The sequence below is a fragment of the Anguilla anguilla genome, chromosome 4 (assembly GCF_013347855.1).
Source record: "Anguilla anguilla isolate fAngAng1 chromosome 4, fAngAng1.pri, whole genome shotgun sequence".
Classification (NCBI taxonomy): Eukaryota; Metazoa; Chordata; class Actinopteri; order Anguilliformes; family Anguillidae; genus Anguilla; species Anguilla anguilla.
Genome location: NC_049204.1, coordinates 55,903,791 through 55,929,926, shown reverse-complemented (window position 1 = coordinate 55,929,926; position 26,136 = coordinate 55,903,791). Strand labels below are relative to the sequence as shown.

General features: G+C 44.1%; 1 protein-coding gene across 7 annotated transcripts in view; it reads left to right on the top strand.

Moving 5' to 3' along the window:
* The window catches only part of elavl4 (ELAV like neuron-specific RNA binding protein 4), a 72,969-nt gene extending 47,634 nt beyond the window's left edge, over positions 1-25,335 (top strand). For 4 of the 7 annotated variants that reach the window (XM_035414582.1, XM_035414581.1, XM_035414583.1 and 1 more), the window contains exons 4-8: positions 1,384-1,487; positions 7,034-7,187; positions 13,557-13,791; positions 17,807-17,845; positions 21,372-25,335. In XM_035414582.1, coding sequence (XP_035270473.1) covers positions 1,384-1,487; positions 7,034-7,187; positions 13,557-13,791; positions 17,807-17,845; positions 21,372-21,699 — 860 coding nt within the window. In that variant the 3' untranslated portion in view covers positions 21,700-25,335. The remainder of the gene's footprint in view (positions 1-1,383; positions 1,488-7,033; positions 7,188-13,556; positions 13,792-17,806; positions 17,846-21,371) is intronic. The other 3 variants (XM_035414578.1, XM_035414580.1, XM_035414579.1) reach the window with 3 other exon arrangements.
* Positions 25,336-26,136: the final 801 nt, after the last annotated feature.

Sequence of the window (26,136 nt, the reverse complement as noted above, 5' to 3'; positions counted from 1 at the left end):
GTTCATCGGGAAACGTTCAGCACCGGGAGAGACTGAATCTGTGCGCGGGCAGAATCCCACACGGGGGACGTGCCGAGGACGGTTCTCCCTGGGGTGTTCGGCCGCTGTGCTGACTCTAGGAAGCTGTCGACCCTAGAACCCCCCCCCCCCCCCATCCCCATCCCCATCCCCTCCCCCGCGGTGCCGCGGCTGGATGCTGGTGGGCGGAATCCCCACTGCAGCAGCTGCTCTGTCCTACTTCTCCAGGCGGGAGGAGCTGAGCCCTGCCCGTCAGCCGTGCCAACGCGCAATTGGACGGAGTGACTGGCGCCAAACCCCAGAGAGCAGAGTGTGGGGCACACTGGAAACGCTGAGAGAAACCCTAAAGCACCGTGTGTGGCTGCTAGTGTCACACACACACACACACACACGGTGGAGAGTTATGTGCTCAGTAGGGCCAATGGAGAGGTCTGTGGAGATTGCAGGAGTGAGCAAACGCACACAAAAAGGGAAGAAGACTGCGGATACTCTCTCAGCCTGTGCGCTGGGACATACTGGCATTCTACTCAGACTGTATTGCTGTGTGCTGTACTACTGTGCTGACACGTCTATGGTGCTATGCACATGTACTTTCTGAGAATGCACTTTGCTGCTAGCCTTTTGTAAGTGACGCTTCTGAAGCTTTGATGAACCCTGTGAGGCAAAGGGGGGTGGTTTAGGGTACTCTGTTTCGGCTAATTGTGTCTGTGTGCTGAGTATAGGAAGAGATGTCTCACATGAGACACTTTGATATTAAATATATCCATGTAGCCCATAGATATTTTTGTTTTTCTATTTCTGTACCTTTGGAGTACAGCTTGTCAGATCAGTGTCAGGGAGATTACTGTAAAAACAGCGGTGAAGTGGGGAGATTCTCTTTAGGACAGGAGGGCTTTAATTAACAATGGGGAACGATAATCCGGGTAATCCACTGAAAGTGAGGGAGAGGCATGGTGTTTCATGTGAGGAATACCGCTCCACTCCAGCCCAGAGCTGTAGCTCGGGTGGTGTTTATTTGGTAGAGCAGTGTGCTGTTCCACATTTGTGATTCACTTTGTCTTTGCACTGTAGACTCACTGCTGTCTGTTTCAATTACCAGGGATAACTGCACAGCGCCAGTTGGAGTTACCAGGCACTTTTACAGCCTGTCATGCAGCCATACTTTTACTCGTATGTTAAATGGTTGACCGATGAGACGTGCAGAAGTGAAGGACTATAGCAAGAAAAGAGGCTTAAGAAGTCATCAATAACAGATTTACCCTATGTACGCTGTCAGAGCTTGTCCTTGGTTTGCACTGCTCAGATTCTGTTGATGAACTTGTGCTTCAACTTTTTTGCAATATCGCTCTTCTCTCCTATTTCCAGGGCAGAGTTTGGGTTATGGCTTCGTTAACTACATCGACCCAAAGGACGCAGAGAAAGCCATCAACACGTTAAACGGTCTCAGACTCCAAACCAAAACTATCAAGGTAAGAACAAGAGAAGCCTTTCGTATGTGGGGGTGTAATGGGATTTCTGTGTTGATAGAAAAAAATGAATCCATGCTCGGCATGAGCAGGTAACTGCTGACAGACTTCTGGACTTTCATCACTTTCACCTCTCTGGGTAAAAGTGCCGCTTGTGGCGCATGAGTGAGCACCATGGTCTCCGATCGAACGCGGCCCGGGCCAGTGGCGTCTATGGCCGACAGCTCTGCAGGGGCGGTGCACAATTGGCTTTGCCCAAAGGACATATGGGAGGGATTCATTTGGTGGGGATAGTAGTGTTCATTGCTTGAGCCACCCCTGTTTGCCAGCTGGGTGCCCGTGGGTTGCTCTCTGGGAACGCGTATGATTGGGTCTCCACGGCCCAATCATACGTGTGCCCATGAGAAGAACCTATGAGTTGTCTTCACTCTCTCAAGCCAGCAACAAGGGCCATATTTCAGCATGCTTGTACATAGAGTGCAGTCTGTAAGTATTTGGACAGTGACACCATTTTTGCTGTTTTGGCTCTGTAAGTCTTGTCTTCAGCAAGAGAAGCACGTGTTCAGTTGGATTCAGGTCTGGTGATTTACTTAGTCTGATAGGATAATTCCACTTTCTGGCCCTGAAACCTCCTTGGTTGCTTTAGCTGTATGTTTGGGGTCATAGTCCTTCTGCAAGGTGACATGCCATCCAATGAGTTTTGGCATTTGGTTGTATCTGAGCAGATTAAATGTTTCTGTACACTTCAGAATTCATCCTTCCAGTGCTGTCAGCAGTCACATGATCAATAAAGACAATTGAGCCAATTCCAGTGGCAGCCGTACATGCGCAAACCATAACACTACCTGTACCTCCATTACCAGATGTAGTGGTGTGCTTTGGATCATGAGCAGTTCCTTTCTTTCCCCACACTTTCCTCTTTCCATCACTTTGCTACAGGTTAAGACTTGTCTGTCCCAGAACTCAACAGTTTTTTATATAATTTTTAGTATCCGAGTAATCTGTGATCTTATGTCCTTGAGGCTCATAAGTAGTTTCACTCTTGCGAGGAACCCTCTGAGGTTGTGCTGTTGTTGTCTTATCTTCATGGTTGTTCTTGGCACATCTGTGCCCACATCCTGGAGAGTGTTTGTTTTTCACAATTGAAAGTATTTGTCGGTCATCCACTACAGTGGTCTTCCATGATCCAGTGTTTTCGCCATGTCTCTGATCAACTTCAGATTCAGATTTTTCATCCTCAGGATGGTCTGCTGTTACAGGCATCAACACGTCTTTGGTCCTCATGTTGAGAGACAAAAGCAACGGACTCCAAATGCAAATGCCACACCCAGAAAGAACTCTAGATATTTTGTTAGCAAAATGTGTGTGAGCTAATGACGCAATGGCACACAGCTGGCCAAGAAACAGCTGAGCAGCCAATTGTCCAATTACTTTTGCTCCCCTAAAATGGAGGGGCTATGCATAAAAAGGGCTGCAATTTCTACACCGATCACCCAATATGGATGTGAATACCCTAAAATTTGAACTGACAGTGTGTACTTTAACCTCGTAGCCATTGTTTAATTTGAAATACAACCATGCTGGAGTACAGAACCAAAATGGCAAACATTATGGTCCTGTCCAAATACTTATGGGCCGTGTTGTATAAGGTGAAATCATAAAAGCAATAAACATAGCAAAAAAAAGATCATGCTAAACGGAGAGATACTATTATTAAATGCTGCTCATGAGTTGAACAGAAGCATTAGGCACGGGGAGATTTTGCTCGGAACACAGGAAACGGGGAGAAGAGGAGGAGTAATTTCATGATGCTACCACACGTCCTCTTTAATGGCATTATCTCTCCGGATGGAAACGGCGCTCGGTCTTTCCTGGAATGGCAGAGATGCGATGCTCACATTACTCAGCGTAATCAGTTTTTGCGCTATCCTCCGCCTCTTGTTTTACAGTGAACCACGCCTGCCCTTGCTTTCTGTGATCTTCGCTCGATTATTCCGAACGCAATCACGGCACATTTTCCCTGACAAGCTCTGAATGCGGGGGCACTGCGCGGTGTCCCGGTCCCTTACAGTCAGGAACATGACAGCCCCCCCCCCCCCCCCCCCCCCCCCAGCGGAGGGAGGTGTTCGAGGGCGGAATGAAAGAACAAGGCACAGCAGTTTTTTTTAAATCAGCCAGGCCTCTTTGAGGTCTGTGTTGAGGCCGGGTTTTCAGGAATAATGGAGACGGCCGCGGCAGAAGAGGCGGTTGCTTCAGCCTCAGTTTCGCTACCTTCTCGTAACTCACTCAAAATGAAATGAGTCACACCGTTACCATTCCCTCATTCCCACCCCTCTTTTTTTTTTTGGGAGACAACCTTCTCTGTGCTCTCAAACGGAGAACACGTTTTGGCAGAGGCTGGGACGAGGGTGACGCCGCCTCAGGGGCCGAAACGCACGTCGCGAGGGACCCGCCACGCCAGAGCACGTGACACGGGGAGGATCGGCGGAGCGTGGCTACCGCTTCCCCGGGGGCGAAGCAAAGCGCACCGCTTGCTTCCTGAACGGTGCTGTCAAAACCCGGAACGTTCACGGTTCTGGTGCTTTCTTGAGTCGCGGTGTTTTCCTCCCCCCCGCCCCCGCGCGCTCTCCAGCACGTGTGTAATGAAGCAGCGATCTTCCGTGTCTGTCCCCTCCGCACACACGAGTTCACTGAGTAACACACCAGCGAACAAGTCTCTGTTCTCCTTAATGCGCGGTGCCCGTGGTCCGCCTCCTCCTCTGACACGCGATCCGCGCGGTCTGTTTCGTCACATCTGATTGAGTCAACCCTACAGACCACCCCCCCACCGACCACTCATGGGAATGTCTACTTATGCCCTTCAGGAGTAATGCCCTGCCTGAACATCTTCATGCAGTATCTTTCGTTTTGATGTTGATATGCTCCCTTTGTGTTCTTTCTATAAAGTAAAATCAATTTCAATAAGGCCTCTCCCCTAAAATCAGGAAAAAAAGAACCTTTTTTACAACTTCTAATAGCGTTGTTCAAGGTCGTTCTTGTCTTGAAATATCCATTCACTGCCACAGGCCTTTCTCTTTGGACCAGAGGTTATCTTAAGCAGCCATGAAAATGAAGACAGACTCCCTAATAGCAGTAGACAGCTATGTCTTCCAGCCCAATGTGGAAAGGGCAGAGAGCTAGCTTTTCTTATCACTTGAAGTGCTCTCTGTGCACTGATATGCTCAAACGCATGCTTTGGCAAGAGGAGCATTTAAAATATTTATCGTGAGGAAAGGTATTCCCAGTTTCGCGTTGTTATGTTTGTGTGTTTATTTATGTGCTTGTATGTGTGGGTGTCTGTGTGTATCTGTGTCTATGTATTATGTAAATGTGCTTACATGTATGTGCCTGGTCGTATTTATGTCATATGCATGTATGTGCCTGGTGCCTGTATCTGTGTGTATGTATGTATATTTGTGCATCTGTGTCTGTGTAGACATGCCCGTGTGTGTGTGTTTGTATGTCTCCGTGTGTTTGTATTTGTGTGTTTGTGTGCACGTGCGTGTGTGTGTATGTGTGTGCATGTCTGTGTGTGCCAAGCTGTAGTCACCACTCCACAGTGTGCAGATGTAGGTTGGCAATGTAGTATAATGTTTAGGGAACTGAGCTTGTAACTGAAGGTTGTGGGTTTGATTACTGGCCAGAGTACTGCCATTATAACTTTGAGCAAGGTACTTAAAATTGCTTGGATAAAAAAATATGTGTAACCAACTGTGTAAATGGCTTGTATGTAAAAAAATGCAATCTGCGTTAAGTCACTCTGTGTAAGAGCATTGGCTAAATGCAGTTAAAAATAAAGCGCTGCTTCAGCCCCGGTCTGCAGTTTTCACACACGCACAGGTGGCGTCTCTGTTTTTATTCTTGTGGAATCCGCCTCTGCGGCACCTCTCAGTTTCCCAGCTCAATTTTCCCACCGTTGCCCTGCGAGATGTGGCGGGAAGCAGCCGCTGGAGGTGAGAAGACTGGAGCCCCACGGAGGGAGGAAAAGCACACACACACACACACACACACACACAGTCACACACTTTCCCGCATGCACACACACACACATGCACACGGACACACGCATACAAGGGCACACACACACACACGCACACACACAGTCACACACACACGCACACACACACGTACACATGCCCGGGTGCACACACACACACACATACTCCCATACCAATGCTGGCATGCACACACACACACACACACCCACTCCACACAGCCAGATGAGGTGTTAATGGATCAGACATCTGGAGCTGTATGACAAGGAGAGAAAGAAAGAGGAGAAAAAAGAGGAAGTGAGGAAAGGAACAGAATGAAACCAGTGAAGTGCAAGTGAAGAAGAAAAAATCTCCACATTTCTTTTTCAGCTTTCATAAATTCTAACCTGATTTTCTGTGATATACAGTGCTGGGTTTATGCACGTCTGTTCTACAGTGTCAATAACTAAACTAGTAATACTAGATGTCTAATAAAAACCTCCTAATATTAATGAAACAAAAATTTCCACTGCTGTCATAGTACTCGTGTTTGTGGGCCTGTTTTCGGGCCCTTGGTTGTTTTGATGTGGTCTTCGATAAAGAATTAAAATGTGTGTTGAGAGGGAAGGGTATGTGAATCCATGTGTGCATGCGGTGTGTGTGTGTGTGTGTGAGGATGCGTGTGGCTTGAGAGCATGTAAGCGTCTGTGTGTGTGTGTGTGTGTGTGTGTGTGTGTGTATGTGAGGATGCGTGTGGTTTGAGAGCGTGTAAGTGTCTGTGTGTGTGTGTGAGGATGCGTGTGGCTTGAGAGCGTGTAAGCGTCTGTGTGTGTGTGTGTGTGTGTGTGTGTGCGGGCTCTGTCCGTGGTGCTGAAGTGCTGCAGGCTGAGGACGCGCTGCTGAAGGAGCAGTGGAGAGACAGCTGGTGGCGCGTCTGACTGTTTCTTCTGTGCAGACAGCTTTCTCACTCAGCTCTCACAGCTAGGGCCACAAGCAGAAGGTTTACTGCGTGATTCAGACAGGGAGATGTGGCGACACCCACACCCTAACAGTACCCATGTAATCCCTCACATTTGCGCAGACGCACTCACACACACGCGCGCGCGCACACACACACAGGCATATACACACGCAGGCATATACACACATAGTAATTAATGCCATATACATTCCTGTATCATATGATTTTTGCAAGCAAATTTTTCACAGGGACATCAACATTTACACACACCTTATATTTTGAGCTCTTGATTGCTATAATTTGCGTAGCACAGCCTGTTCAGACCAAAATGTAGTCTACAGTTCTTGCATGCATTTTGACATCAGTATCAGACTTCATACAATGTGCTGACTGGTGCATACAAAGTCAAGTCTGGTGGGACGAACAGTTCAAAACAAACTAAGAGTAATATCTGTGTTTGAAAATAGTCGAAATCAGGCTTGTCATTGATTTCTGGTCTCCTGTTGCCGTGTTACTGTCTCTCTGTCTCCAGTTAATACTCTGTTGCCGTGTTACTGTCTCCCTGTCCTGTGCAGGTGTCATACGCCCGGCCCAGCTCGGCCTCCATTCGAGACGCCAACCTGTACGTGAGCGGCCTGCCCAAGACCATGACCCAGAAGGAGCTGGAGCAGCTCTTCTCCCAGTACGGCCGCATCATCACCTCCCGCATCCTGGTGGACCAGGTCACAGGTATCCATGGGGCAGCTTTTCATTTCAACACGCACACACACACACACACACACACACATACACACACAGGCGCACACACGCACAAACAAACACACACACTGAGCACACACAGCCCAAGCCTGCACGCAGGGGGCATTGTGCATGGTGAATCCCGTCGTACTGCTCTTAGATCCATTTCAGAGGCTTTCTCCCCCTGTGGCAGACTCCAGTGTAATGTGTAACACGCACCGATGAAGCAGAAAGAGAGCAGCACTTTGCATGCCAGCGTAAACCCACGTTCATTTGCTTATGCAGATGAAATAATTTCTTCTAAAAGGTCCCTGTGTTCCTCTGTTTCCACAATGCATGTTGCTCAGCACACAGGGAGAAACAAAGAGCCAGAGAGTGGAGGCCGAGGAGATGATAACACTGATGACAGCCTTATACTCCCGTATTGTAACCTCGTCTCAAACCACTTTCATAAATAAATAAACCCTTGTCTTGCCTAAATGGCCGTAGAACGAATTATAGCGGTGCATTCCGTGGAGCAGTGTGTCCGAAAACATCTCAATAATTCAGGATATCGCGAACCATAACACCCCTTTTTTTAGATGTCGGACATCTTCGCGGCGGTGTTCTAGAGGAATCGGGCTCTCCTCGGGTCGATCTGCTACGATTCGCGTCGCGCTCAGACGGGGAACGCAGGCAGGGCTGTGGGAGTGGGAGGATGGCGTAGCGTAGCTTTAGTAAAAAAAAAGGCTTTCTTGGCTCGCGTGCTCCCCCTCGCTCACCCCTCCCTCTGACACACGCAGCCCCTGCCCGGCCCGGAAACGCCTCCCGGGAGGCAGGGGGATCCGCTGGAGGAATTTTAATGACTAATTAAATTTTAGTTGCCGGTGATTAAGAAACAAGGAGGATTTTAGAGGACCCAGAGAGCTCGGTGTTGGCAGATCCTTTCAGTTCATGCTGCAATAAAGAGAAATGGACCGAAAATTAAAACTCTCAAGCGATTTGGTGGGAAGGAGAGAGAGGGAGGGAGAGAGCGAGGGAGAGGGCAAGAGAGACAGAGGAGAGCAGAAAAGTACACTCACATACGCGTGCACACACACACACACACACACGCGCACACATTTTAGTATCAAAGGGATGCCTTTGTCCTTCACAGTGAAGGAACTGGCTATTTATGATTGCCTGAAATGACTAGGTCTTTTAATAAAAATTAAGTAGAGGTGCTGCGCATCCTGAGCACATCTCAATGTCGCACGACTGCTTCCGGGAATGGATGTCAGAGGACCTTGAATTTAACGCCAGCCAGCTAGTGTGACATTATCAGCGTATATGGGAGTGTACTGAGCCATCGTCTTGCTTCAGGACTATGATGTTGCATCAGGGCTATGATGGAAAGGAAATATACAAACTGTCATTTTCACTGAAATTAGTGGAGTTTAAGGCATGATGTGCTCTGAATTTTTATATTTAGTTTCCCCCCCCCCCCCCCCCCCAACCATAAGAACATGCATTCCTTTTTTTATTTTCCTAGGTCTTTTTGCAAATTACTGTAATTAGGTTCAATTCTTTATAAATAATATGGCTCAATTTCGAAAAACATTTTGCCTATCTTTGTTGCAACTGTCTGAATCCTGACTTAATTAATTACAGATTATCCAGATTATTTCAAAGGCCAGCTCGCCCCAAGCACATTGCCTGTCGCAGAGAATAATTATGTTGATTGAACAATCATTTTCACCTGACATGAGACATTACATTGTTCTGGGCTCGCTTTCCCATCACCCCAGTAGCAAGCCACCATAATTTCTCTCCCAATGCTTCCTGACATTCGGCAAACACGTTCTGTGGGTGACAACGGAGGCGGAGTTTGGCCACTGATTGGCATTTACGGCTCTCTTCCCTTCTCATTGATCCGTTCGAAAGGAACGTGCATATTCCTGCACCTCTTCAATTGGTGGACATGAGCAAATACCGAAGAGCCCCGTTTCTATATTATACCAGTGTCTGTAACCTTTGGGGAACAATTGAAGATCATGAGGTTCAATAGAAACATCCAGTTTAAACCAACATCAGGGAGAATGGAAATATAATATCTGTTAGGCTTTGATCAATGGTGAAATATTCAGAGCAGCACTGCAGGGTCCTGCGCATGGCAGTCAATACGCCTCTCATCAATGGGAGCAAATACAATGGATCCGCGGAGCTGCCTTTTACATGCTGCTTTTCTTAAGTGAAAAATGACTGCTTCGCCGCTGTTCCCCTGGGCGGTCCCCGCAAAGCCCTCTTTCAGAAGAGCTACACACACAGCACAAACACGCACTCGTACAGAAAGAGTAGGAGAGAGCGCAAGCACACACAGCACAAACATGCACTCGCACACTCATACAGAAAGAGTGGGGGAGAGCGCAAGCACACACAGCACAAACACACACTCGCACACTCATACTCAGAGTGGGGGAGAGCGCACGCATATAACACAAACACACACACAGCACAAACGCGTACTCACACACTCATACTCAGAATGGGGGAGAGCGCAAGCACACACAGCACAAACATGCACTCGCACACTCATACAGAAAGAGTAGGGGAGAGCGCAAGCACACACAGCACAAGCACACACACAGCACAAACGCGTACTCACACACTCATACTCAGAATGGGGGAGAGCGCAAGCACACACAGCACAAACACGCACTCACACACTCATACAGAAAGAGTGGGGGAGAGCGCACGCATGCACATTACACATGCATGTGGAGGGATGGCCTGAACACGCATGCGCACACACACACAGCATAATTACATACACAGTGATACAAAAGGAGTGGCATTGAGAGGTAAAACTTAACACGTGTGCATATTCCATATAGTAGAAGCACAGATGTTTGGGGTGTTCTGAGCATAGATATAAATACACGCATCTCATAATCACACATGTGCTTGCATGTGCACACGCAGTAAAAAAACAGAACACAATCTACTACCTCCCTGCTAAGAGTTTCTTTGTGGAAATAAATATGCCAAATACAACAGTTTCCTTATCATGGATTTGAATATGTTTGCATTCCTTTTTATATCCTACAATGCTACATGTAAACCTCTTTGTGGCTTTGCTTGCTGGTGTCAACCATCCCTGCTATTAAAGGTGAAATATGCCCCCTATTTCCTCTCATGACAACAACATTCTTCCATAACCAACAGCACCGACGCTACAGAGAGTACATTGACTTTGTCACCTTGACCTCAATAAACCCAAATATGCAGACAGATGGTTTTTGCTGAACTTTTACAAAACGTGCCTTATTTTTACCTCTTCTTCAAAGACTTCTCTCCCGCGACTTCTCAAAGACCACCTGCGTCAGCACAAACCGAGTTATATATATAAAACAAGGGCACTTCTCCCGCGAGCTGAGTGGGGGAAGGCAAACGCCGGAGTTGTCTTTGTAATGTGTTTATTGCGCGGGTTTAATAAACGCTCCGCTGTGTTAGCGGTGTTAGCGGAGTCGCACAAAGGCGGGAAAACGAGGGGTTTCGGAGGAGCGCTCGCGTTCGAGCCGGCGGAGAGAAGGCTTTCATTAGCGGCACGGGCCCTCAGATCTCTCCAGATTTCCCCGAGGACTGTTTTCATTTTGTCTTTAAGTGTCGAGGAGCCGCGCGTGTGCGGTGGGCGGGCGGAGAGCTTTGTCAGGGCACCGTCAGTTCCTCGCTGCTGCCGTCTTCCCTCGTTCTCCCGGATTATTAATAAACCAGCGATTCTCACCGTACAGTACGCGCGTTGGCGGGCCGAGATAAGTACAGGTGGAGTTACATAACCTGTGAATGATTACAGTATAGGAAAGTGCCTTTAGCGGGCTACACTGTGTAGCCTGATGCTACGCGGCCTGACTGTGATAAGTGGCAAAACCAGTGGAAGCTGTCGGGGTCACTGCGATATTTTCTTTGTCTTCGTTTCGAGGTTAAGAAAGAACGGCCGGACGGCCCGTGTTGTCAAACGCGGAAAAGCTCGCGGAAAATATAAATGCCACAGTCGACGTTCGCACTGTCGTTTAGATTTCCTCTGCCGCCGCAGAGACTCTGCAGCTTCGGCCTCAACTCCGGCGTTTCCTCTGCGTCTCCGTGGAGCCCAACAGGGAACGGCTGACGGACTGGCGATTCGCCCAATGAGCTCCCCTCGCAGAGATGAGAGTTGTCAGCACATTACTGGAAAATAACAAGAGATTGCACCGGCGGTCTTAGTCATGGTCCTAATGTCCCTCTTCTTCTTCTTTTAGCTCGAATGACTGCCCCCTCTCACTCTCTGTCCATTAGATCCACTCCCCAGCGCTGACATCCACAGTGCACGTAATTGGGTTAGTGAAATTCACATGGAGGACAGTAATGCTTCTAACATGGATGTCAGGGGCCTATAGCTATTAAGCATATCGGAGCAGGAGTGCCGATCTAGGATCAGTCTCGCCTTTTTTTAGCAATATAGAGTTTTAAAAGGATAAAGTTAAAGGATATAGACAGAGGGATCTAGATCTAGATCAGTACTCCTTTTCTGTGATGCTTTTTGAAGAGGAGAGGAATTGGAGGCAGTCCTCCCTTCAAAAAAATTAATTCCCAAATCGTCGTGGCACTGTGCTGTAATTTTAAATATGTCACTTACAGTTGAAAAGATTGCAGCCATAGCCCTCGTATGCAGTGCTTTGTTTTGTTGGATATTTTTCTATGCTGCCGTGAGCATCAGGGCTCCACTCATTATGTTGTGAAAGATGGGGGGAAAAAAACGAGCTCCCTGCTTGGCTTCCTAAATCTGCTCCACTTTTCCAAGGCTTCCTTCCTCACTGACCTGACTTTCACCCTGAAACTGGCGCTGCGAACCATCAGCCACGCCTGCAAACCCCTTCGATTCACAGCGTGCCTGTGCCGTGGACGAATCCGCTGCCGGCCTAATTAAAAAGTACAGGTGCAGGAGGCGCCTAACTGTCAATAGGGGCGAATGCTGTAGGCTGAAGCACAGCACTGTTTGGGTGAATGGTAAATGGTAAATGGACTGCAGTTATATAGCGCTTTTATCCAAAGCGCTTTTACAATTGATGCCTCTCATTCACCCATTCACACACACACACTCACACACCACCGGTGAAAGGCTGCCATGCAAGGTACCAATCAGCTCGTTAGGAGCAATTAGGGGTTAGGTGTCTTGCTCAGGGACACTACGACACGCCCAGGGCGGGGGATCGAACCGGCAACCCCCCGACTGCCAGACAGACGCTCTTACCTCCTGAGCTATGTCGCCCCTAAGAACAGTGAAAGAACAGTGTTCTGCGCTGAAACGATTGTACTCAAATGTTTGCTCAGAGCTGCACGTATCAAAAGGGCCTGATTTAAATAGACAATAAGACAGCCCAGGATAAAACATCAATAAGCAAAAAGCAGCATGGTGAGTGGAGAGAGAGAGATATGACAATAAGAAATGCTTCTCCATGCCTATGGAGCTGCCATTCCGAACAGTGTTATGCAAATAATTCTCCCTGCGCGCTGCCATCGAATGCGGCTCCCCTGGGCCAGCGGAGCGGGCCTCATTAAAACCAAGCCTCGCGCGTTTATGCAGACCCACACAAGACCTCCCGGGCGGTCCTGATTTTAAATGTTACTTTTCAGGTGGCGGTTATGAAACAGTCGCTCTGAAATTGCTTGAATGTCAATCCTAATGCCACGTGACTAAGTGGGAGGGGGGGAGGGGGGGGAGGGGGGTAGGGCTGTGAAGTGCGGTAGGCGTATTGCCCTTAGCAATCACTGCCGCCGCAGCTCGGACCAGAGTCGTGGGGGGGGGGGGGGCTCAAATGTTTTACAGAACCAGCAGAACAGCTGCAGCCCGCTTGTGCAAAATACCTGGTTTCTGTTTGACAGACAGCACTGTTTGCTGTTGTTCCCTCAGATTTGTTTCCCTTGCATTACAGTGCATAAACACATTAGGTACTTTTGACAGTTCTTTCTTGCACTTTTAATTTATTTTGACGCAATGTTCTGTGATTAAATTCTTCCTCGTTTTTCTCCATTTCATTAAAAAAAATATTAAGGAAACATTAAGGAAGTCACAGAGGGAAAAATCATAGAATGTCATTAAATGCTATTATGTAACAACTAAAAGCAAATTATGTATTTTAGAAAAGACATGGATTTGTGATAATCAACTTTGAACAACAGCAATATTCCAGACTCCCAGATGTGTTTTTCTTTTCCAGTCCACACATATGGCAGTGTATGTGTATGTGCGGTATGTCTGTAGTATTCTACAGCACAGGGTGAAGAGAGCCCTGCGTGTGGTACGCACACACACACACACGCAGCCAGGTGAAGTAAAAGTGTCCCCCTCTTGTTTCTGGTGTGCTGGCCCCTCAGGCGGTTCGCGAGGCGTGGGGTTCATCCGCTTTGATAAGAGGATAGAGGCCGAGGAGGCCATCAAGGGGCTGAACGGACAGAAGCCCTCCGGCGCCGCCGAGCCCATCACCGTCAAGTTCGCCAACAACCCCAGCCAGAAGACCAGCCAGGCCCTGCTCTCCCAGCTCTACCAGTCCCCCAACCGCCGATACCCGGGGCCCCTGCACCACCAGGCCCAGAGGTTCAGGTAATACCCCTGGGGGAGGGGGGAAAGGCAGCCCCGCGGGTCTGTGGGCCGCTTATACGTTTCGTCAACAGGCTGGCTTTTTGTACTTGGTGATAATGTGGAGAAATTCCAAAATGGTTACCACAAGGGTTAAAAAAAGAAACAACATGACAGTTAAGTCACGTCACCTGTAATATTGAGTGTGCAATTTTGATGTGTTACCGGTTTTAGAAAAAGAGCTTTCGCAGTGCCCCTGTGGTTTTACCAAACAGGCCGCTAGGGAAGGCAAAATCTTGACAAATGTCCCAGGCGCATTAAAAAAAACAGGATATGGTGTGAAAAAAAGCTTGGGTTTATCCCCCCAGCTCCATGAATATAAGAGAGGAGCTGTTCATAAGAGAGTGGGGTTCTGTCACGCACAATGTCTTCACTGGAATACTATGGAGTCGCATTTCATTCCCCTGCCATGTGTTCATTCCATTTTCACATCTAAAATGACATTTCACTGGCTGTACTTCTACGTGTATCACACTTAAAATGTGTATGTCATCTACAAATATAATCCATAAATGATAACGGTTAAATCACCCTGTTCTTGCGTATGGGTTTGAATGCGCTTGCTGTAGCATCAACTCCAGTATTGGACAGTGCTCTTACCTGATTTTCTGTTTTTTGTTGCAGCTATGCTAAGCCTAGAGATCAAAAGGGGCTATAATTAAATGTTTCCTGTTTTATGTTCCCTATTTAAAGTTTCTTTATGAAAAAATAAACAAGTGAGGATAAATGATCTGCTTGAACCATGAGAACTCACCGGAAACCAATTAAAAATGTACATACATCGCAAAATGTATAACCACACACAAACGCCAAAGGAATTTCAGAGAGCGGACATTATTGATGGAACAGCTTGTCTGTACTGAAAACAGAAATTGCAGAACATTGCTGCAACAAAAATGTACATGGCCCATTTTCAACCTCTGCAGGAAAACTGTCTCTAAGAAGGGAAAATTGCCTTCCGTACTATGAACCAGAGGATGAAAGATTATCTAAGCCTGGAAAACATTGTAAAAAGGCTTTCAAGGTGGACAAAGCAGGCTAGCTGGTCACCAGTGTGTTTACAGTATATGCCCAACCACATCATATGTCAGTTGCATGTAGCTCTATAATGTACAACTTAAAGCTTTTTCTATTGGCTAGATGAAAAGAAAAAAAAAACAGCACACATTCCATTTATTAGTGTGGTTTAGCATTGCTAATGCACAGCATGAACAAATTAGCATTATTATTTTTGTGCCAGGACTTAACGTAATGGAACATGTACAGTGTAGAAAAAAAAACTGGGTTGATAAAGGAAGGTCTCCCATCTGCATGCATTAAAAAATGAACACAAAGGCCGTATTGTGTGCGGGGGCTCGGGGAGCGTGCATGAAGAGGCCATGTCTGAGCCAGGTTGGTTCCAGCAGATCAGCAGATGTCTCCTGCTCAGTGGCCTACTGCAGCTCCATCTCTACGCCTCCACTCCAATTTACTCATTTACCCAGGAAGCAGATTGTTCAGTCCCTGCCCAGATAATAGGATAATTGCCACCTTAATGATTTGCCTTTTTTTTGTTTTGTTTTGTTTTTGTCTTGTTTGCCTTTGTTTCATTTTTTGTCAGGTTCGCAGACGATCCCCTCTGCCAACTGTTGACCTGCAGTGCAGACAGGGTTTTTCAGTTGTTTTTTTTTTTTTCCTTTGGTTTTTTTTTTTTGGAGGGGGGGGCGTTTTAAAAAATCCTCAGCCACTCTCACCCCTCCCCCCCTCCCGCCCCCCTTCCTTAGAGGAATTAATAAGACGTGAGACAGCACAGACCCTGTGAGAAATGGAAGTCATTGAGGAGCCAAGCCGAGCGGATCCAAGCAGAGTCTGATTTGTGTGGATGAGTGCTTTCCCTGGCCCACTGGGCTGGTGCTGTTAATAGTACAGGCTAGAGGCCCGCATCGGGCTGGAAATTAGGCCCGAGTCTGCCTAAGACTGATGTATTTTTCATCCATCCCAAACCAGCCTGACAAGCTCTAGCCAGATATTAGGCCTGAACCCCATAGAGCCCAATCGTTGAAATAACAAGCCAACAGCACCATACAGCACAATAAAAAACAATGCTGTGTTTCCTGTGGAAAAGCTGCTAGGTGAGGGTGCTTGCAGTCGTGGAACAAGGGGGAGCAACACTTGTGCCAGCTGTTAACAATGATTGACAACAATCGCGCAAAGCTTCTAGTTTTTGTTGTGTATCATCATGCTACACTTGCTAATTACAACAGCCGTATTTGAGATTTTACGCTAATTTTAAAACGTGTTTTCCATTCTGTTAAACGTGATTTTAAGATTGTCACTTGTACCTCTGCAACAAACAGGACAGGAGCGATTTTCTCTTTCTTTCAGTATGTGTATACATAAAGGATGTTCATAAAATAGAGGCATAGTTTATATTTTAATGTTCTTAATAACCAGAACAGGCTAGCAAGCTATAGTTTTGTTTTTTTTGTTTTTTTTGTTTCTTTTTGTTAAATGTCATGTTAATGCATTTGTGGCTGTTCGTATTGATCAGAACATGCTAGCCAGCTAGTTTTAGCGCTGTTTTTCTTTCTGTTAAAGCATTACAATAGTAAGTTTATCATTCCTGTGCTTTCAAACACTGTCGTTAATTTGCTAGTTGAGCATAACGTTACACTACAAAAACTGAAACCATTGTCGTCAGTCGTTGTTAAAAGCTTGCCAAAGGGTTGCTATGCTATTTCCCAGCTGGCAGCAGGCCTGAACTGACCTGATGTCACAGGGCTTAAAATAGGCCCGAGACCCGGTGCAATCACAGCGTACCATTGGGTTCAGGTCAGGATGTAGACCTCTATTACAGTCTGAAACAAGATACCGTGCCGTCCAGCTGGGCAGACAAAAATGCACAATTTCATCTTTTTATTTCATTTCGGTTAAACCAAGGGTGTCCACTCCTAACCAAACAGGGCTGATGTGGGTTCTGGCTTTGTTTTAGCCCAGCGATACAGCACCTGCACCCACATTGGCCCTTTTTGGATAAGATTGGACCCCCTCTTGTTTAAACGGCCATTACACATCTGAGCACATACATTTGAGGCTGGAGAAAGCCACACACATATGGCTTTCTTTTTTAAACATGGCCTTTCTTTTTCAAATGTTACAAATTTATATGTGAAATGCATTGACACTAAAATGGAAATCTCCTGGCCAATAAAATTACGCATGCTTATATTTCACTGTGTTACTGCAGTGCTGGAGTTGTGCTTCGATTCACTTTTGTCTCAAAACATTGCCAACTGGTATGCCATTTTCTCACTCATTCTGTTCATTTCCTACAAATACAAAACCATTACACTGACAGAACCCTGTATGGAGAGAAAATCTGTTTACTTTTCATTTTTGTCATCTTAAAGTTTAAAGTTTTTTTTAGAGGATTATACATTTTAAGGATTGTAACTGAAAGATTGGAACGCACACAGGGACAATTGGAGTTGTATGCATGACATGTAATAAGAAAATCAGAATCAGGGACTATATGTAAAATTTGGTTTAAAAAAAAAAAGAAAAAAGAAAAGAACACAATTTACCTAACTGTTTAATCTCTAGTGATTGTTCACATGGGCTTGTGAACACTACACCTAGAGATGAAAATGATAAAAAGGTTGCCTCTGCACCATAACGTGTACAGTACAGCAGAAAGCCAGAAAGCGTAAGAAAATAGAGCAATTTGTAAAGTGCCTGGATGGTACAGATGCTCCTCCATGCTAGGAAGGGAAGCCAGCTGGGACAGGCCGGTCCGCGGGCTGCAGTTCCACCTCTGCGCTGGCCTGCTGCTTTGTGGCGGTGTGAATGACTGTCAGCCCGTCTGATGGGGCTCCTCAGTGTAATGGGCCATTTCTGGGTGTGTTTCTTCCTTGAATGAGGCAGGGATGTAGCATTAGTTCCATTGAGTGAGTCGACCATCTGCCTGGCATTAACCCCAGAACCCTCCTTCTCTTTACAGGCTGGACAATTTGCTTAATATGGCCTATGGCGTAAAGAGGTAATTAAAACTTCACCGAATGCCAGATGTCCATGTTGACAAAATTATTTCTACCCTCTTTTATTTATTTTTGAAAGTCACCTGCATTGGATTCAGTTCAAGGTTTTCCCTTGATTCCTTTTAATCTTTTTGCTTTTTTTGTTGTTGTTTCTGTTTCACTTTTGTTTCTTTTGAAACCACCAACCACCAATCGAACAGGAAAAGAAAATATCGAATCGCTTTTATTTTTTTTTAAAGTTGAATTTGCGTTGTTTGATGATTGCAGAATTTATTTATTTAAAGTGGACTCGTTTTTTGGATTTTGTGTACATGTTTGCTTTATTGTGCATATCTTTTGTTTTTAGGCCTTGTTTTCCATTGGATTCAGGTGCTCTAAGCCTAACTCTGCCGTCATGCTCTTGGCTACACGGTTTTGTGCTCACACTCATCTGTAGCTTAATGATGATACATTTTTAAGGCCAGTGCACATCACAGCAGTGACTTTTTCCTTGATAGTTTATGATTGTGGAGATCCCTCAGTCACAGTGTAGAGCTTGCTTTGGTTGAGATTGTCAATGGATAATTTCCACCAGACGCAGCTGTAGTCGTAGTACAGTACCTTCTTTGAGAAGGGTGAGAGGGTTATGGGTGGGCCAGGGGGTGTGGCACTGCTGAGGGGTGTGGCTTGAGACACCTGGATCCCTGCAGGAAATTTTGTGTTTCACTGCAGGCAGAGCAGCCTCTGGTCGCTTGGTTTTGCTCATGTTTTTTTTTTTGTTGTTTTTTTTTTTCCTGTTATTGTTGATGTCATATAGTGTGATGGGTAGAAATGTCATGCTTTCAGACAAGCACTCCTGCACATGACATCATCTTGCAGATTGTTCCTTGTGAGTTTCTTTGTCCACAAAAAAGTGTCATATCCAATGAGGCTGATATGCATGAACACTGAAGGAATCTTGGTTCTAGAAAAGAAAGCATCCTTTTAATTCATTGGTGGAATTTAATGGTGTTGAGCAGCAGTTCTTGCTCTCCCATGCTGCAATATTTGTATGTGAAAGGGTTGTACACACCTAGCTCTCCCTGACTGTCTGAGAAGCTCATCTGTCCAGTCCAATCTGGCAAGACAACAATTCATTATCTATTGAAAAAAAATTTCACTTCATCCGAAATGGAAATTATCAAACTGAGCAAATGCCAAATTCAGAAAGAAACCTGGAAATATAAGATAATGAATTATGAAATATTAATCTTACACCCAACGGCTTTTGTTCTTGGACAGGGAAATGGCATGCTTTTCTCTCTCTTTCTCTCCATCTTCTGTTCTCATACACACACACATACACACACATGAGAGAGGGGTAGAGAGGGAGAGAAAGAGAGTGGGAGAGATGGAGAGAAAGGGGGGAAAGAGAGATTATGTATTCGTTTGTGGTCTGCTGTAAAACTGCTCAGGACTCAAATATTGCCATCGCATAGGCCAGCCTGCTGCTAAAAGGCTTCTTGCTTTCAGGGCACGTAGTTGGACGTAATTAATGAACAAAGCAAGTTTCCAGTCAGCCTGCTGACGAACTGAAGAAGTGAGCATCGCTAGGTGGAGGTGGGAGTTGGGGGAGGGGGACGGCTGTAGGTCAGCTTGCTTGTTGCTACGCAACTCTTCGCCTTCTCTATTCTCTGCGGAGGAGAAACAGGCTGTGGCACGGTCCTGGCCTGTTAGACTCCTCAGACATTATCCGCAAGTTCAGTCACTTTTCCCTCGCATTGTGCCAAAGCCGGGCCTAACGTGGCCTTAATAGGCCCGTGTGAAAGGCTCTTCTTTGTTACCTAGAGAAATCTGAGCGCCATTGAACATGTTAGAGCATTACACACTTGCCAGAACTGGACAAAAGCAATCACGTAAAAAGGGGAAATAATGCAAATTGCGCTGAAAAGAAATGGGGAAATTCTTTGTGAGGAAAAGACACAAATGACAGGCAATCAAGTGGGGGGGGGGGGTGTGGGGGGGTGCAGCTTCGCCTATGCGGTCCCCATTCCTGTCAAGACAGCGAAGCTCAATGAAGTTGGAAAGTGTACAGATGAGGAGAGCCTGGAATAATTGTAGGCGTGACAAGCGCCAGAGAATTGGTCGGTCCTCTGGTGTGTGCAGAACTATTGATCAGTGTCAGATGCTGCAGGAGGGATGATTGCGGGAGTGGGTGTAATCCGCAGTTCCTTACACCGTGGAGCTCTGAAGTGCGCTTTCCATTTAGCCCCAGTGAGAGGGAACGGGTTCTTCAGTGATATCTTCAGCAAAGCGGAAATCTCATTTAACCGGATAACTAATAATGCCTATAGTCATTCCCACAGAGGTGGAATAAGAAATGAACATTTTATGCAATTTACCTTTTATTTAAAGTGGAAATTTCCTTTAAGCGGAAAGGCAATTAAGTGGAGTCAACTGAGCATTCAGATCTTACATATCACGGAGAAAAAAAAAACTGAAAAAGAAAAGATTATAAGAATAATAAAAAAAGATTTATTTGGTGCATGCTAAATCTCCGATGAATTTTAAATGTTTTAATTCAGCAAGTTCCTGTAATTTAGTTCCCAATAAATACAATTAGTTAGAAACAGAAAGAAAATCTTTGCACTTGCTTTCCATGTGCCGATGGCATTTCATAACCAGTCCCCTGCAGTCAGCATCAGCAGAGAGTCTTTTCAATCAATATGGCTGTATGATCTGAAAACCTGCCGTTCTCTGCCTGACAGTTGCGTATAGAGGAGTATCCAGACTGAGGTTTCAATCAAACACATTCATAAAATGTACGGTATAGCTGGCACCATCATTAACTTGCACTGCTGGTATGAACAACCTGGATCACAACTAATGCTGTGAGGAACAATTTTCAGCAAGAAAGAAAATTATATTACTATAGTAAATATACATATATATATATATATATATATATATATATGTGTGTATATATGCTTGTAGCAGTATAGCATATTTGTTTTACTCTTTCTTATATTGTTGTTCAAATGAAACAAAAGGCCTAGGGTCTCTCTGTGAAGCTATCGAAAGGACTATTATCACATTGTTGTTGTTTTTTTTTTTGTTTTTTTTACCAATGTCTCACATATCCTGCTTTGCAATATTTGGGTTATAATATTAATAATTCCCTCAAGCGAGAATTTATTTCTGAGAATACTATGCGAACAATAAAACACAATTGTACCACAGTCACAACAAAATGTTAGTTGACATTGACATAAAATGGCCATGCAAAAGATGTTTAGCTTTAACAGACCAGTAGCACACAGTAAGGTAAAGGTGATGTGACAGTCCACATCCAGTATGCTCAGCTGTCAGTCTGGAGCTTACAGCTTGCAAAGTCAATGAATGGAAGCCCATTTGCGTAACATGGTCTGTTTTCACGGCTGATTCATCATTGTTTTAGTTTAGCTGTAACTGGGACATCCCTCTCTTTCTCTCCTTTTCTTTATTTCTTTCTTTCTTTCTTTCTCTCTCACTTTCCTCCTCTCTGTTTCTTCATTCTTTCTCCTGGCGTAGGTTCTCCCCCATCACCATTGACAGCATGACCAGTCTGGTGGGCATGAACATCCCGGGCCACACCGGCACCGGCTGGTGCATCTTCGTGTACAACCTGTCCCCAGACTCGGACGAGAGCGTGCTGTGGCAGCTGTTCGGGCCCTTTGGCGCGGTCAACAACGTCAAGGTCATCCGCGACTTCAACACCAACAAGTGCAAGGGCTTCGGCTTCGTAACCATGACGAACTACGACGAGGCGGCCATGGCCATCGCGAGCCTGAACGGGTATCGGCTGGGCGACCGCGTCTTGCAAGTCTCCTTCAAAACCAACAAGACCCACAAGTCCTGAACACCCCTTACCCCCACCTTAAAAACCCCCTTTCACTACCAACCGCCACCCGACAGTCACCCAAAACAGCAATTCCATACGGGAAAACAACAAACAAAAAAAACAAACAGGACTGGAAATGGCTTATATTATAACTTTGGACCTATAAGCCAATGTTGCCTAAGTATTACAAAATGAAAAAAGAGAAAATAGTCATGATTTGGAAACCCTGTAACATTACCGGGTTTCTGTTGTGTATCTTTTTAGTTACTGTTGTTGTTGTTTTGTTTTCTCTTCTCTGTATACAGTAGCAAAACCAGTCCCCCTTATTTCAAGAAGAGACTGTCGTTTCTTAAACTCTAAATTATATATTTTTCTGTTCTTATTTTAGGATTTGTTTCTTTTTAATCCGGATCCACTGTCGTTTAGAATAATGCCTCCCTGGGAAGTGTTGGGAGGGGGCTCTTTTTAAAATAGGTGACCATTCATTCATTTTCCAGTTTATATTAAACCCCCATTTAAAGTAGAAGGGATAACACCTTTTTCTCTGATGCAGAAAAAAAGAATTTCTAACACTTTTTGTTTTGTATTGCAAACGAAATACGTCTTTCCTCACTGGGATAGGGAGAAGGGGAGAGGGATGGGATGGGTTAGCTTTCCTGATGACACGTTAAGTGATTTAAAAACACTGTTGCCAAAGAGAAAATCTCTTTGCTTGAAAATGCGTTTAGAAAAAATAAAAAATAAAGAGAAGAAAATCTATTTTTATAAATAATAATTAAAATAATAATTATTGAAGAATTTTTACAAGAATCTGGATTTGAAAAAAAGAGAAAAATATTTTGACTGGCTAATTTGGGGGGGGGGGTGCCATCTTGTCTTGTTCGTTCTGCCGTGGTACTTTTTAGGATCAAAGGTTGTTTGTTTTTTGGAGAACTGGATCAGAGATTGTTTTGTAGATGGAAGGTTTTATCAAGGGATGCAAATTAAGGCAGGTGATCTTCGTATCTTTTCATAGCGCGTAATTATTCAACAGCGTTGCCCAAGGGGAAGGGAGAGGGGTCATTCTAGGCCCAAATGTCCTCACAGTCCAGAGCCCAAAGCAAGGAGATGCATTGTCCGCTCGCTTTCTTTCTGTCATCAGTCTATGGGATATCAGTAATAAACATCGATTTATCCATTTAGAAAACATACGTCATTTATTGATTTCTTTTTGCTTTGACTTACGAAATGACATTCAAAACAAACTTCCTTTAGCGATCAGCGGTAGGTGCTATATAACATGACTCACATATCTTAAATATCCAAGTTTGTTGTTCTATGTGTTGTTTAGAAAAAAATCTTCGATGTTGGCATTGAATTGAGCTGCTGTTTTTCGGTTAGTTTTTTTATTGTCGGCCCCCATCTGGTTTGAATATTTGTCTCTGAAAATAGCCAGATGACTGAATTTGGGCCTTGTAAGAACCACTTAACGAGTTTTCTTTGGCTTGCTGACTTTTAGGTTAATTGCTGAGTGTGAAACGTTTTGTCAGAATTCAATAATAATTAGCTAGTTTTGTTAGTCTAGGTATTTGTTTCCTCAAAGGAGCTATTTAAAAAGGTACAACTGTGTCTTTATTTGTTGTGTACAAAATAATATATAGTCTACTTTTTGTTTTACAATATCTATATCTATATGAGTTGTCACTGTTTTTTGTTTAAGCTTGTCTTTTTCATATGACAACTTTATAAAGTGATGGTTCAGTTACTTAGAAAACTCGTGAGGAATCCTGTTTAATATGTTGTCATGTCGCTTGTGGAAAAAAGTTTTTTGAATTTATTTTTTAGTTTACCGCCGCGGCAAAAGAAACCGAACAAAAGCTTATAAAATAATTGTATTTATTTATTGATTGATTGATTGTTTCATTAATTAAATTATTTATTTATCTGGATTATTTATTTATTTATTCGTTATGTTGTCCGTGTTTTTGCGTGATTCTGGTATTGGGAGGGGGATGTTTCTGAGCAAAAGGGAACAAAATGGCTAGGGGAGAGGCTCTTCCATTAGTCCAGTGCACTGAAAACTTTTAGTACGTTTGTGCTTTGTACCAATATATCAAAATGACAATATAAAAAATTAAAAAGAGGAAAACAAAAAAATATGAGGGTTGGTGACGCTCTTCCCTAATTACTAGAAACAGTTACTCGCTATGCATAACCTAGTTGATAGTTAAATTTGCTATTGCTTTTTTCTTGTCTTGTTAAACAAAATCTTTAAATCTTTTTCAATAAAGTTTAGTCTTAATAGAATGTTATAACAGTTGTTCTGGTTCAATATAACCTGTGATAAGTTTGTGTATTTTTAAGGCCACTCCATGCCCTCCCACCACACACTACTGTTGCTTTGAGCTCAAACTTTATGCAAAATGTGGGTCTTAAGCATAGTTTTCATAGTTTCCCAGTGAAACTGAATTTTACCACACCCTGCATTTAAGGCACTACAGCATCATTTTAAAAAAAGTAAATGTTGTGTCTCTTACAAGTGCTGATTATGTGTTTCATTGGCCCCAGCAGTTGACTCAGTTGAGATTCAATTTATTATGTTGGCTATCACAAGAAGTCATTGCTAATTACCACGAAGAATTCTCTGAATACATGCTGTCTGAGAAATCTAAAAAAATTAAAAAAATTAAAAATGGCCACAAAGCAAATACCAATTAGTGTTTTTAAAGAAGAATGTACTGGATGTGTTACAGGATTATTCAATATGCAGTCTACACAGAGAACAGACCCTGGAGTTGTGAATTGGATTCTAGTGTAAATTAATACTTTGGCCGTACAGATACGTACAGATTTCCCAAAACTTCAAGCGACTAGCAACACATGCTCAACATCCTCTTGCTGATCTGAGCACAGAGCAGCTTCAGGGGCCTGCATCTTTCAGTGGGGCTGGCATCTCCAATCACGCAATGGCCCCCACCAGTGAATCCATTCCATTCCTGTTTCTTTCCAAATTTTGAGATGAGTGTGTATTTTGTCTAGACCCTCTGTGTGTGTCTGTGGATGTGTGTGTGGGTATGCGTGTGTGTGTGTGTGTGTGTGTGTGTGCGTGCGTGTGTGTCTATAGGGGCGTATGAAAAATTGGGCTGTGTTGATGCAGACTAGGCCCAGCCCCTTTGGCTCGCACCATCCCCTGTAGCGCCTTATAGTGGCAGCCTGCCAAAAGGAAATCAACAGCCAGTAGTGTGGGAGGGAAGGTCAAGTGAGGAACAAGGCTCTTGTCATTTTTCATTTTCTCCTGAAATGTGTTTGTTTACTATCTGAAAATCTATAAACTATCTAAATAGAAAAAAACTAAAAAAAGTTCACTGGACCAAACTGGTCTCTCCTATTTATGTTATTACTTACTTATTAATTACTATGATTATTATTGTTACTATTATTAATATTATTCTTATTATTATTATTACTATTATTATTATTATTCTTATTCTTATTATTACTCAAATTACTGCGATGAATGACTTCATGTTATCCTTGCTAGTTTAGGTCATTTCTGAAACTGGAAACAAAATAAAAAAACTTGCTGTAAATGTTTTTTTGTTTTTTTTTTCATAAAACTGTTGTGTTTGAATTATTTGTACTTTTGAATGTTGGGACAATAAAATGAGGTGTTGAGATGGTGTCATTTCTCATTGTGTGCACTAGTTACATGCCTTAATAATGTCTCATCCTCTCCATAATTGTTACTAAATTACATAAATCATGGAAAAAAAAAATTGGTGAAAGTACACCGTAAGAAAAAAAATAAGCCTATTGAGTGTCTGTTCTCCATCATACCTTGACAGGATTTTTTCACAGTATGACTGCTGCAAGTGAACATCACAGTGAGTACACTAAATCACTAAATTGGAAATTGTATTTGCAAATCAGTTCAAATTCTATTGGAATTCCCTGGCCTGAAAGTGAAGCTGAAGAGAAAAGGTGCATTTAGAGGTCACGCTATCTTGGTGTGAAAGAGCTCTCACTATATTCACAAAGGAATGAGGAATAGCTGCAAAAGAACAAATCGGCTGGAATTTGAAGAGATGGAACTGCAAAGGCCACATTCAGTGCTCTATAGATGATTTCATCATAAAATGTTACCACAGTAGATGTCTGTATTGAAAGATGCTGAATACAGGGAAGGGCCTATTAACCTAATTTTAAATTATTTTGCATTAATGTAATCTATGTTAGGTCATCCAGGAAAGCACACATTCTCAACATTGTTAAATGTGTTAGTCGCATTTTTGCTTCTCAATGATTTCAACAGTTCTTGGTCAGTTGAATTCATAAATCCATCATGTACAATACAAGACTATCTAAGTGGCTTAGATAGCAAAAGCAAATAGTTGGTGTGGCCTACTCTTCCATCTCATAAATAGAGTCACCATTCTTCCCACCTGAATTTCGGTCATTCCTCAGTATGAGGTCAGT